We start from the raw sequence: 12,174 nt of genomic DNA, 5'->3' as shown, positions 1-12,174 counted from the left end.
TTTATGACCTCTGCAGTGTTCCTACTCAGTGAAGAATTCTGAAATGCTTCTTCCAGGGCAGGACTGCTTGTTTGTCTAAGGAAAACTATTTCTCTCTTTCACTTTTTTCCAGTGCTGGGGATGGAGGCCAGGACTTGTATATGAGGGGCAAGTACTGACCAATGACTGAGCCATATTCCCAGCATTTTGAAAGCATTCTCCTATTTTGAGACAGGATCTTACCAAGTTTCCCAAGCTGGCTCTGAACTTGCTGTGTAGCCCAGGCTGACTTCAAATTAGCAACCCTCCTCCCTTGGGCTGATTAGTGATGGAATTACAGATGTGAGCCACCATACCTGACTGTCTTTCACTTTTATAGAGAAGGTTTAAGAAATGCTGAATTTCTGTGTTAATGGGGTTTGTTTCCTTAGTGTTGACTGTCTTGAGCCACTCTCTTCCTGACCCATGAGGAAGGAATTCTCTGCAGAAGCCACATGTCTGATTATTGTTTTCACTCCTTGGTAGGTCATCTGCTTTTTCTTTCTGGCTTCTTCCAAAGCTTTCCTCTTTATCACTGATGCTCTGAAGTGTGAAGTGAGTGCATTGTGTTCCTGTGTCTGTGATTTCGTGGCTGACGTTAATGTTAGGAGAGGCTTGTCATTATTGACTCGGGGAGGGGTCTTATTTGTTTGTTTATTTTTGGTTTCTTCTGTCCAGTCCTCTAACCCTGTTTTCTAGTATTTCCACTCACATGGACTGCACCTCTGCAAGGTTTATCATCTTCAGACCCATTTCTCCTGGACCTCTCCTCTGTGTGTGTGCCTTTCAGTTTCATTGGGTTTTATCATTATAGTCTCATTCCAGAGAGCCCTAATCGAAGAATTTGTAAACATGCCCTGCCTGGAGCCCCCCATTTCATTACAGTAGAACATAGTTTCTTAGCCTCTCTTGTTTCCCTTCTTTCAGATCAATTAGGCTTGCCTGGACCCTCAACAAAATCAGTTGTGATTTAATCCCTTGTCCAAAGAGAGGCAGGCAGTTAAGAATAAAACTCTGATACAGTTTCTAAAACAGTTCTTTTCTGCTCCCCCTGCTGGAGGCATGAGGGGATTTTTTTCTCCAGCCTTCCATACACAGACTTGGTAGAGCCCCTAGAGGCAAAACTCACTAAAGCAAGGCCGTTTCCCCAGCCTGAGTTGCCTCGTGGTATTGAGCTCTCTGTCTGTCAAGTGCCCTTTTGATCTTCCTCCTGGTGGCGCTCTCTACCCCAGCAAACTAAAAATCTCTATTATTGTCTGCCTGTCTCTCCCTTCTGGGAGACAGCAGTTTGCTGAGTGAGGAGGGATTGCTGTCTTCCATGTGTTCTGCTTTGTGTAAATACCTACAGGTGTGTGTGGGTGGACACGGCTCTCACAGCTGAAAGGTCATCAGAAACTAGGGCTTGGGACAGTCTTTGGAATGGGGGCAGTGACTGTCATTCCCCCAGCTTCACCACCATAGAGTCATCTGTCTCTTGCTGTGGTTTGTCATCTAGCTTGCAGCATGTACTTCAAGCTGCTACGCAGCCTGAACGAACTTTATTAGCATGCTGTGTGTAGCACAGATCTCCGTTGCTTCGGGTTACCTTTGTAAGATCCACTTTATAGGTTTCATTGGTCTGAATCAGAAGTCACAGTTAATTGTCACTTAGGAGGAGTGTAGGGTTGGGTCTCTCATTAAAATACCCTTGGATGCTGTGTCTCAGTCCAGGGCTCTCTCCATGCTCCGTGTTAAGTTCTGTTTGCCAGTTCTGCTGTAAAGCAGGACTGATGTTAAGCTCAGCGGGGCGTACCTTTTATGTCTCAGGCTCACACAGCCCTCTTTTTATGGAGTGTGCAAGGAAGACAGATAAACCTGCAGTAAATGGTCCCATTGCACAGTGGAAGAGAGTTACCATGTGGCATGCTGATGCCACATGCCAACAGGTCCTACCACATTCATTGACTGCTAGTGATACTTCCCAGGCCTCTGGGGAGCAGCTCCACCCCGGTAATGATGATATGGGACTCTCCAGAGAGAGACATGTATCAACCGAGTCTCCGGCCTTGCCATAGTGCACCCACAAACGGCAGAGAGAGGAGGGAGAGGGTTGAAATTGGGGGAAGCAGAATAATGCAACAATATTCCACAATTTGATATAAGAGGGAATCTCAGCTACTCTGAAAGAATCTGTAGAGCAAAACTGATCAAAAGCTGTGCTGGTTGGCTTTGGGCCTTGGCCATACAAGCCAGGAATTGTAGTCACAGCTGCTGAAATGCTCTAGATGACAAAACTTCACGGCTTTAGTCCATGCTGGAGTCCAATGGCACTTCTGTGTGGCGGTCCTACACACAGGGTGCTCCTGCAGCCGTGGGGATTGTAGCGACTGGATTCAAAGGAGAACCAGATCCCTCTTCTAACGCATCAGACCTATTAATTCCTAAGTGTCCCCACAATCACATTGACTCTTAAAATACCTAAATTTGAGTCAATAGATTAAGTCTTTGACACCTACAAACTTTCTTTTGAAAGAAATGTACTTTGTGGGCCTTCCTTTCCAAGTCAAAATAGCCTCATCAGTGTTATTGAGGCAGATGCTCTGATGGGTTGCTTCATGGGATCTGCCTAGGGAAGAGAGACGTTCCACCCACTCCAAACGACATAGCTGGGCCTCTGTGTATACTTGGAAAGAACGAATTGTTCTGCACAATAGAGTTCCACAGCCTTAAGGTCATGGCAATAAAGTACCTACAACAAACATTGCTGAAAGCACTGACTCATCAGCCCATACCTCTCATGAGTTTGGCTCACAACACTCTATTCAGGGTCTACTTTAACAGCCTTCACCTCTGAAGGCTCACTACACAGCTTCCCAGGCATCCTTAAATGGGATTTATTTTAGACATTCACTTGTGCATGAGTGCAAGGGAGCTCACCTAAGAGGGAATGCCAGTGCCACACGCAGAGGCCCTGGCATCTCAGGTAAATCACCAGCGTTGCTTGGTGAACTGTGTAGTACTACATCCCTGACACTGACACGAAATGCCTGTTGACTCTCTTGGTACCGATGGTGGTAGAAAATCCCAGCATCTTTTATGCCTTTTGGAATTCTGTGCCAATAGAGTCTTTATTTACCAACCTCAGTTGAACCCATTTGCCCATCTATCTGTTCCTTACCAATCAGACTGCCCTAAGTAGCCCCCCACTTCAACACAGGGCTCTAAATCTACCCTGGTGTGACTCTGGACACTCCCCTTTGTGCCTTGCAGAGACAGCCTCCCTCTCTGCCTCCCGGGACCTGTGGAGCACCCATGGTACCACGCCCCCTTTCAGAGTCCTCCCTGGGAATCAACAAAGAAACCAAGTACACCTGGACAGGACCCACCTTGAGGGGTCTTAGGTGATCGTAGACCTGGAGAAAACCATTCTACTTGAAGACTTATATTATAAAAGCATTTTATTGAACACACTCTGGAGAAAGTCAGAACAAGAAGTAAGGTGGATTTCAGGGTAAGAATTCTGTTTTGGTGGCTGCCATTCTGGAAAACTTTGGATATCTGTGTCATTGAAGACCATCAATGGGTACCTAAAAACTGACTTGCAGCACAATGTAGAACTGTGGCATGGGAGGCCAGAAGTTGGGATTCATTGCCTCCTAGGAACCAAAACCATGTGGTTCTGCAGTAGGCTTGGTCTAGACTACTCTCCAGAAAGAGTAGGCCTGGGTGACTGCCTAGAGGAAGCAATCTCCGTGGGCCTGGGGCTGCCCATGAGGGCCAGGGTCTTGCAGCAGCTCTTCTTAGCTCTTGAAGCTCCTCCGGGAGGAGGAGGTGGTAGAGACAAATTTGACACTGGAGCTGCTGCCCCCACCACTGCCAAAGCCCATGCCACGGCCACTGCTTGCACTGAAGCCAGAGCCCCCGACACTCAGCCCACCACTCAAACCACCGCCCCCGCTGCTGCTGGAGTAGTAGCCTCCGCCACCTCCTCCAAGGCCGCTGCCGAGGCCACCAGCAAAGCCGGTGCCACCGCCAAAGCCCAGGCTGCTTCCTCCGTAGCCAGAAGAGACACTGTTTGTGACCACAGCTGTGGAGAAAAGAGGAATGGGTGAAAAGGGTCAGACAGATTTATTCCACACAGCCAACATGTTTGATCCTGCCTGGGAAGAGTGTATACCTGACCTTTTTACAAAGTAACAGAATGAGCCAGAAGAACTAAATTATTCATTTGGGGTCCTTAACAGAAAAATGAAGACACCAGAGACAAGGCATAGGGCCGGGTACTTGGTAGAGCCAAGTATTAAGAACAAAGCTCAATATGTATGAATCCTATAGGAGGTCGGGTGGAGCTGCGTCACCTCATGTCCCTGCTTGTGCTGTCCCCCCACCACCCGCTGCTCACTGTCTGGTAATCATTTATCGGCATGGAAATGTCTGCTATCTAGAAACAGCGGGCTTTGGAGTTGATCTAAGTTACTTACAGATGTTGACTGGTCCAACTCCTTCTCCACTAAGCCTGAAAGACAAAAAGTTGGGATAAGAGTGAATCAAGCCTGTCATTGTCATGGTTAGGGTCACCCCAAAGCCAGGCCCCTGCATATCTCTAAATTCCTGTAAGTTAGAAAAAATCACGCTTTCTGGAAGGATTTGGCTGGAGAAGAGGATGTGGCCCAGAGCCAGGCTGTCAAAGGAAGATTCTAATCCCACGTCCTCCACCCAGTTCATGGAAGGTGTGTGTAAGCAGCGGCGATGGTGATGTGGCAATGAGAAAGCAGGCTTTGCCATAGCATCCTGCGTGCCGCAGGGGACCGCGAGCCAGAAGGAAACTCACAGTTAGCAATGCCTGTGCCAGAAAAAGATGAAGAATACACAGTAGTTTGAGAACCCAGAGGAAATGAGCTTCAGTCAGCTGGAGTAGTCATGAGAGGCATCTCAACAGTGGAGGAGACTAAGGATGGCAAGGAGTGTGGCAGGGACACCGAGGTCTAGAAAAGAGCATGAGCAAAGCAGAAGGAAGGCACCGTGCAGGACACATCTGCTGGGGTACTTAGCCGATTGGGGAGGACAGAGTCCCCGAGGACGGAGTGGGGAGTAAGTCAAAGACACCAGTCAAAGCCCGCGGTCACCCCATGCCAGACTGAAACTGGGTGGTGTTCAACCATTTGTTTGTGCATCTTGCGCCCTCCATCACACTCTCCTCTCTCAAAGGAAAGGCCATCTCAGGCACACGATGTCTGCCCACCTGCACTCCTCGCCCTCCAGCAGCTTGCGGTAGGTGGCGATCTCCACGTCCAGGGCCAGCTTGGTGTTCATGAGCTCCTGGTACTCGCGCAGCAGCCGGGCCATGTCCTGCTTGGCCTTCTGCAGGGCCTCCTCTAGCTCGGTCAACTTGTTCCTGGCATCTTTGAGTGCCAGCTCTCCACGTTGCTCTGCATCAGCAATGGCATTCTGTAGGTTGGCACACTGTGGAGATAAAAGGAACAGTGGGGACACTTTGGTGGCTGAATTGTCCTCACTGTCCATTTCTGAGAGCCTAAGTCAGATATACCAAACCTGGAGCCCTAGAAAAAACTAGTACATCCTGGACATTATAAGTGGTGAAATATGGCAGCATTGTGAATTGTTCCAGCTTGGTGTACACATGTGTGCATGCATGTGTGTGTGCGTGCATGCATGAGTGTGTATGTGTGTACATGTGTCAAATGCAAAACAAAAGATGTCTTCCTTCGTAAATCCAGAACCCCTTTGTCCTCTTTTAATTTCTCCTCACCTGCTTCTTTACATTATCAATCTCAGATCTCAGCCTCTGAATCATTCGGTTCATCTCCGAGATCTCATGCTTGGTGTTTCTCAGGTCGTCGCCATGCCGACCAGCTGTCTGTTGCAGCTCCTCATACTAATGCCGCCAAAAGAGAAGGAAAATATAGTTAACACAGGATGAAATACACTTTACCCAAGTTCACCGGCAGGAACTTGTGAAGAGTGGTAACTGGAGTCCTCTGGGGTCTGGGACTGTTTTGGGCCTTTGCAAGAGGGAGATAATCTTAAGTAACTTCTTGAGAGTCTTGGCTTTCCTAAAGGTACTGCCATGAAACTCTGCCCAAGTTCCTGGGTTTTGTGGAAAACAGATAGCTGGCTCCCCTGCAGTTTACTCCCAGTGGCCTCAGCAGCCCTGGGAGTCCTGTCCTTAGCACTGCTAGGACCTCTAGACAGTTGCAGCCCCAATATTCACCCCGCCACCCACCTTGGTCTGGTACCAGGACTCAGCCTCTGTTCGGCTGCGGTTGGCAATGTCCTCATACTGGGCCTTGACTTCAGCAATGATGCTGTCCAGGTCCAGGCTGCGGTTGTTGTCCATAGACAGGACCACGGATGTGTCTGAGACATGTGTCTGCATCTGGGACAGCTCCTATAGGGACACTTGAAGTCAGTCATCTGATCCTGTTATTTAATGAGTTTCATTGAAATCTCCCATTTATTGTATCATAATAAAACACCCACAGGAGAAATTTCGGCTAATTGCTTACCGCATCAAAGAACATCTTCATGAAGTTGATCTCGTCCATCAGGGCATCGACCTTGGCCTCTAGCTCCACCTTGTTCATGTAGGCAGCATCCACATCCTAAAGAAATAGCAGTGGTGGCCATCAAACAACCTGCACCTGCCTTAAATGGCTCCACCCCCAGGAGAGCACAGCCCAGGGCTATGGGTTCTCTCCACCACACGTACCTTCTTCAGCATGACAAACTCATTCTCAGCAGTGGTACGCTTGTTGATCTCATCCTCATACCTGAAGGAAAAAGGAACAGGAAGCATTGGTCGGATGGTCAGGGCCAGGTAAAGGGTCTCTGTGCAGTCATGTGAACAGGCTTCCACACTGGAAGGAGGAGTCTGTTCACATCTCACGGACAGACAAATGGGCCATCATGAGACCTGGGCAAGTCCTTACCCTGTGAGATGCTGCCTTCTCGGAAACTGCCTACCAAATACTCATTTAGTATCACTACTGTTCTCTTGGATCAGCAATGATCCTCAGGAGTGGGGGTGTAGCTCAGTGACAGAGCACATGCTTAGCATGCAAGTGAGTTCACTCTCCAACACCACCAGGAACACACAAAGAAATAAAACACTAGAAGCCCACGGAAGCAGGAGCCGGTTGGTGTGGCTAAGGGAATTCTTGGAGCCACCCAGCTGGGTTCCTCTAGGAACGGAAACTATCAAGGGCTATGCTTCGTATTTTGAGCGCACTAGGAGAAGATCCCCAAAGAGGGAAGGTTCCAGGACGGCCAGTTCAGCAGGTGGGGCTAGGGGCACATGCTGTTACCCAGACAGGTGGGTAAATGCTTTGGAGCGGAGCCAAGCCTGGGACTGGAACTTTCTAGCAGAGGCTCGGAGTGTTGTCTTAGTGGTGTAGTGCGCATGCTCCTCACCCATGGGAAAGACAGACACCTAGGCCCAGCTATGGAGCAGATCTGGTGCCAGGGAGACCCCGGAGCCTCTATTTCCATCACACTACAACTCACTTGTTCTTGAAGTCCTCCACCAGATCCTGCATGTTCCTCAGCTCTGAGTCCAGGCGGCCCCTCTCTCCCAGAACTCCATCCAGCTGCCTCCTGAGGTTGTTAATGTACTGCTCAAACAAAGGCTCCAGGTTCTGCCTCACGGTCTTGGTGCCCTGCTCCTGCAGCAGGGCCCACTTGGTGTCCAGGACCTTGTTCTGCTGCTCCAGGAAGCGCACCTGGAGGGGGCCGAGTGTGAGAGGGAGAAGTTTCAGCTTCTGTGAAGTTTTTACTACTTGTCACATGCTGTTCCCACCAAACCCTGTGTTCAGTGCCTGGCCTGTGACCTGTAAGGGACAGTTGGCATGGACCTTCTCAATATCCTCCCTCTAGGGAAGGTAGTTCCCTCATGCAGGGCACAGAGATCCCGGTAGTGACTGGCTGGAGTGTGGTCTGATTCGCGGGGGCTGAAAAGACTCCCAGACTGCCTGCCCTAGAGAGAGACACCTCAGCCTCTATGCAATCTGGTTATCAGAGGCCTGAGCTCATCTCAGTGCACTGGAATACCCTCTGGAGGAGAAAAACGCTGATCCTGATTGCCAGCTGCGATCTAACTAAGGAGGGAGTCACCTAGAGACAATGGCAATGATTGAGCAAAGCCTAGAGCATCTTCCCTCCACCGCTGTCTTTAGCATTCACTCCGGATTTTACACCCACTTATCTGCCCTGGACAGAACCACATCTCACCTTGTCGATGAAGGAGGCAAACTTGTTGTTGAGGGTCTTGATCTGCTCGCGCTCCTCAGTCCTCACCCGCTGGATGGTGGGGTCGATTTGCAGGTTCAGAGGGGTGAGGAGGTTCTGGTTAACGGTGACCTCTTGGATGCCTCCAGGGGGGCACACGGGGAAACCAGCACCCCCATAGCCACCACCAAAGCCAGCTCCACCACCGAAGCCAAAGCCACTACCAGCTCCACCACCGAAGCCAAATCCACTGCCGGTTCCTCCTCCAAAGCCAAAGCTGCCTCCAGCACCAGCACCAAATCGGTTCCTGAAGCTGCCACCGCCAGAGCTGAATGATATCCTTTTGGAGCCCCCCACATTGTACAGGCTCCGGCTGCCATAGCCACCTGCTCCATAAGCACCCCCAAGGCTGACCCTGCCACCACCACCACCACCACTGCGGGACACCGAGCTGAAGCTGGTACGAGAGACAGACGGGGTGATGGCAGAGGCGGCGCTGAAAGAGCGGCTGCCCCCGCTTCGGAAGGACACACTCGACTGGCGAGACATGATGGTTGTCCCTGAAGGAGCAAGAGCACTGGGCACTGGGAGTGGGGAGGTGCTGGCAAGGTCGGCGCTCAACAGGACGCTGTGGGTGGCTCTGTTACTTAGCCGCTTCAAGGCCCCTTTTTATCCACCTTAGAAGTGGGCTGGGCAGCAGAGCTGTCGAGCTGTGAATGATTAGTGGGCTGGGCATGCCCGGGGGGCAACTGTGAGCTCACCCAACACACCTGCACAGCGGTGTGGGGCAAAATGCTCCTCCCGGCAGCCTCTGCTCTGTAAGAAATAACCCTTCCTTGCAGCGCTGGTATCCTGGCAGTGTGTTGTGGGTGCTGCCAACTGTCTCTTGTCACCACGGGGCCTGGGTGCTGTGGATAGCCTAGAAGCCTAGAAGGATGCCAGGAAGTAAGGGACATTCGCCCATGGCTGCTGACCTTACAGAACCAGTGACTGTCCACTGCCCCAGCCTGGTTCCTGCTGCCTTACTAGTTTAGCGGATCTGGGCCATCAGCGGGGCAGAGTGGGTTTCCCATCTGCCAATTATCTGCTCTTCTTACACTTGGCTGTGCAACCGGGGCTGCAGAGATCTGAGCTCTTGCAAGGCGATCTATGGCTTCACATTTTGGGTAATGTTCCAGAGAAGCAGGGTCCAGTCCCTCACTGCACTGTGCTTTCTTTAAGAGAGGTTCATTTATAACAGATACCACGGGGCAGATTCCCCTGCAAGATTCAGGCCAGAAAGATCCCTCAAGCCCTCAGCTTAAAAGCCAGAGGACCTAGGCCCTCTCACCCGGGCTGTTCACCATTGAGTTCTCTTTAAGGCCAGACCCACCCTCCACAGTTCCTCCTAATTCAGCTTTCCATGTGCGCCCTTGCTGTTCTTTCTTCCAGGCAGGCCCATGTGGGAACGTAATAAACCAGCAAACCCCACTTAATCCTTTACAAAAAAAGTCTTGATACTGGACTGGCAGCCGTGTCTCTCTTTGTGGGGAGCTGCTCTGCTAGCTTCCCTGGTACCCCCCAAGCTCTGTTCCAGCAAGTTCTCAGTTATTCCACCAGGGAAGAAGTGAGTCATCGTATCTGTTGATACAGGCTGAAGGCCGCCGCAAACACATACCTGCAGGAGTTTCTAATCTCTCCAGGAACATGTTGAGAATCGGCAGGCCTGTTATAACGGGGAACCACCCTGTTCCAAGCAGAGGGAACTGCTGTGTTTCCTCTCCCTCCAGCCCAAAGCCTCCTTCACGGCCAAAGGCATGGAAAATGGAATTTTAAGTCTGCAGACTGACTGCCAGAGGGACTAGACAGAGCAAGTTGGGGGGACCAGGCGGCTGGCACAGTAGCCTGCCAAAGCGTGCTGGTATCACCTGTAGCTCCATTTGAAGGAAAGGGGGTTCAGATTTCAGCGAATGTCTGTCCCAAGCTGTGCCTTAGTCATACTGGCTCAGGATTTGAGTGGGATCCCCTCTCTGACCCTTCCCAAAGAAGAGCAGGGCTCTTGGCCCCTGTTTGTCTGATGCAGCGGGAGCAGTGAGAACTGCTGAGAGGCCATGTTATCAAGAGATCAGGAATTAGACAAAGGAATCTCTACACCAGGCCTAACACTGCCTCGAGGAAGCCAAGGCTGTGGAAAATAATTCTTGAGAGCCGAGGGTCTGTTGAGCTGGTGATGGCTCACCGGGGGCTGGACTGGGAAGTCTGCTAATAGGTGATCCGGAAACACTCACTGGCCAAGCTGGCCTGGCAGGCCCTGGGCAACAGGCTTCAGTGTCTCTCTGCCTGGAGGGTCTCTGAGACCCGCAAAGACTATGCCAGTGTTACAGTTTGTGGTGTTTTAGAGAGCAGATATGAATGTCCTGAAACACACTGGGGCCTTCATCCCGAAAGAACAGCTCTAAGCTTGAGGCAGGTGTTTGGGGTATCTGAGATTGAAAACCACCGCCAAGGAAAGTCCCACCACACACAGAGCATTGTCTTCTGTCCCCACTGCCTGCAGAAAGAGCCACACCTCCAGAAACACGGGGGCATTCTCTTTCCCCACTCAGTCTTCACTGGCTGTCTGTGAAGGAGGGCTTGCCAGGAAAGGAGTGCGTTGCAGCTGCTCTGAGAATTGCTACAGAAGTCACACTCAGGCCCAGGGGCCAGCGACCAGAGTCTGGTGGGGGCAAGTAACTAAGCAGGGTGTGTCGGGGGCCTCACAAGAGAAGAAGTGGGAATCTCCGTGGTAGGGAGAGTGGACGTACCCACTTCACCAGACCCGTTGGGTATAAGTGAAACCTGTGGAGAGGTAGGCACCAGCCCCTCTGCTGAGTGAGACACCCACCCCAACTTGGAATCCCTGTGGGCAGGAAGAGCAGGATCACACCGAGTCCTAGACTCTCCCGCAGGGCACTCCCAGAACGTGGTCAGACAAGTCACTTAGCCTCTGCTTTCATTATCAAACCCCATGCAGGGCTGAGGGGTCCCCAGCAGCTGGCCTTCCTGTCAGAGGGGTGAGTCACAGACAGCTCCTCTCACTCCTGTCCTCGTGAACATAGAACGTGGGCCCGTTTTGTGAACAGAGACCACCTCACAGATTCATGGGCAAGACAGAGGTAAATCCACAACACCATCCCAGAATCCTCTCCTCAGAGCCAACACTCTTAACAGAAAATAGTAAAATTAAATTAAGTTTAAAACAATGGCTTTGCGCATGTCTGCCAGGGCACATCAAGGATACAGACCCCAAAGCCAGAGGCATCTCATCAGCTTCCCTTTGAACACTGCAACCATTTACTGGCTTAATTTGACTGATGCAGAGTCCCCTCCATCAAATCCTTCCTCAGATCTCTGTGTGACCCCATTCCATGCCTATTCTGAGTTCCAGAGGCCTGACCACCTAGTTCCATCTCTGGGACCATGTCTATAGGGCAAGTCTTTTTGTCTTCTTCGAACGGGACGGGACACCTAGGGACAGAGCGATGCCTCTTCATGCTATGGACCTCCTCCTGCTCCTTCCTCTCCCATACAATCCTCAACAACAAGCTGCAGCCCTTGAAGGCCCCACATCCTGCTCTAGCCCCAGGGAAGAAGGCAAGCAACGATGCCTTCATCTTCGCCGTTCTTGCCTTGAGTGTTCTGCACAAAAACGTGGGGAGGATGGCTGAGGTATGAGTCACCCAGTCATCGGGCTGTGGTTGGCAGTCCCGTCCAGGAGCCTGGAGCCAGATTCATAGGGTAGGGAAGGGCAGATGGGGCAGTGAGCCATCCCGAGACAACACTTCACAAAGCCTAGCCGCAGGGAGGAATTGAGGGAAGAATTTTCCTGCCTCCACCAAAAGCTATGGGGTCCTCCCCCTACAGCTTTGTGACCACTGTGGGTCTCAGCTGGACTGCAGGGGCATGACTGTGTGT

The 12,174-nt window shown here is 51.1% G+C and overlaps 1 protein-coding gene across 2 annotated transcripts; it reads right to left on the bottom strand.

Annotated features, from left to right (window-relative positions):
• Positions 1–3,522: 3,522 nt before the first annotated feature.
• Positions 3,523–8,790, bottom strand: Krt5 (keratin 5). 2 transcript variants are annotated; one of them, XM_041645961.1, is made up of 9 exons: positions 8,245–8,790; positions 7,522–7,736; positions 6,728–6,788; positions 6,525–6,620; positions 6,242–6,406; positions 5,768–5,893; positions 5,240–5,460; positions 4,475–4,513; positions 3,523–3,960 (listed from the first exon to the last, which is right to left on the bottom strand). In XM_041645961.1, exons 1-9 carry the CDS (start codon positions 8,788–8,790, stop codon positions 3,798–3,800), a joined length of 1,632 nt encoding a protein of 543 aa, XP_041501895.1. In that variant the 3' UTR covers positions 3,523–3,797. The 2 variants fall into 2 exon arrangements, with proteins under 2 accessions (XP_041501895.1, XP_041501894.1); XM_041645960.1 differs by having other exon boundaries at positions 3,523–4,084; positions 4,479–4,513.
• Positions 8,791–12,174: the final 3,384 nt, after the last annotated feature.

The sequence above is a fragment of the Microtus oregoni genome, unplaced genomic scaffold, assembly GCF_018167655.1.
Source record: "Microtus oregoni isolate MIOR12 unplaced genomic scaffold, Mior012 000118F_ref0000498, whole genome shotgun sequence".
In the NCBI taxonomy this organism is placed as follows: Eukaryota; Metazoa; Chordata; class Mammalia; order Rodentia; family Cricetidae; genus Microtus; species Microtus oregoni.
This window is presented reverse-complemented; position numbering and strand designations above follow the sequence as displayed.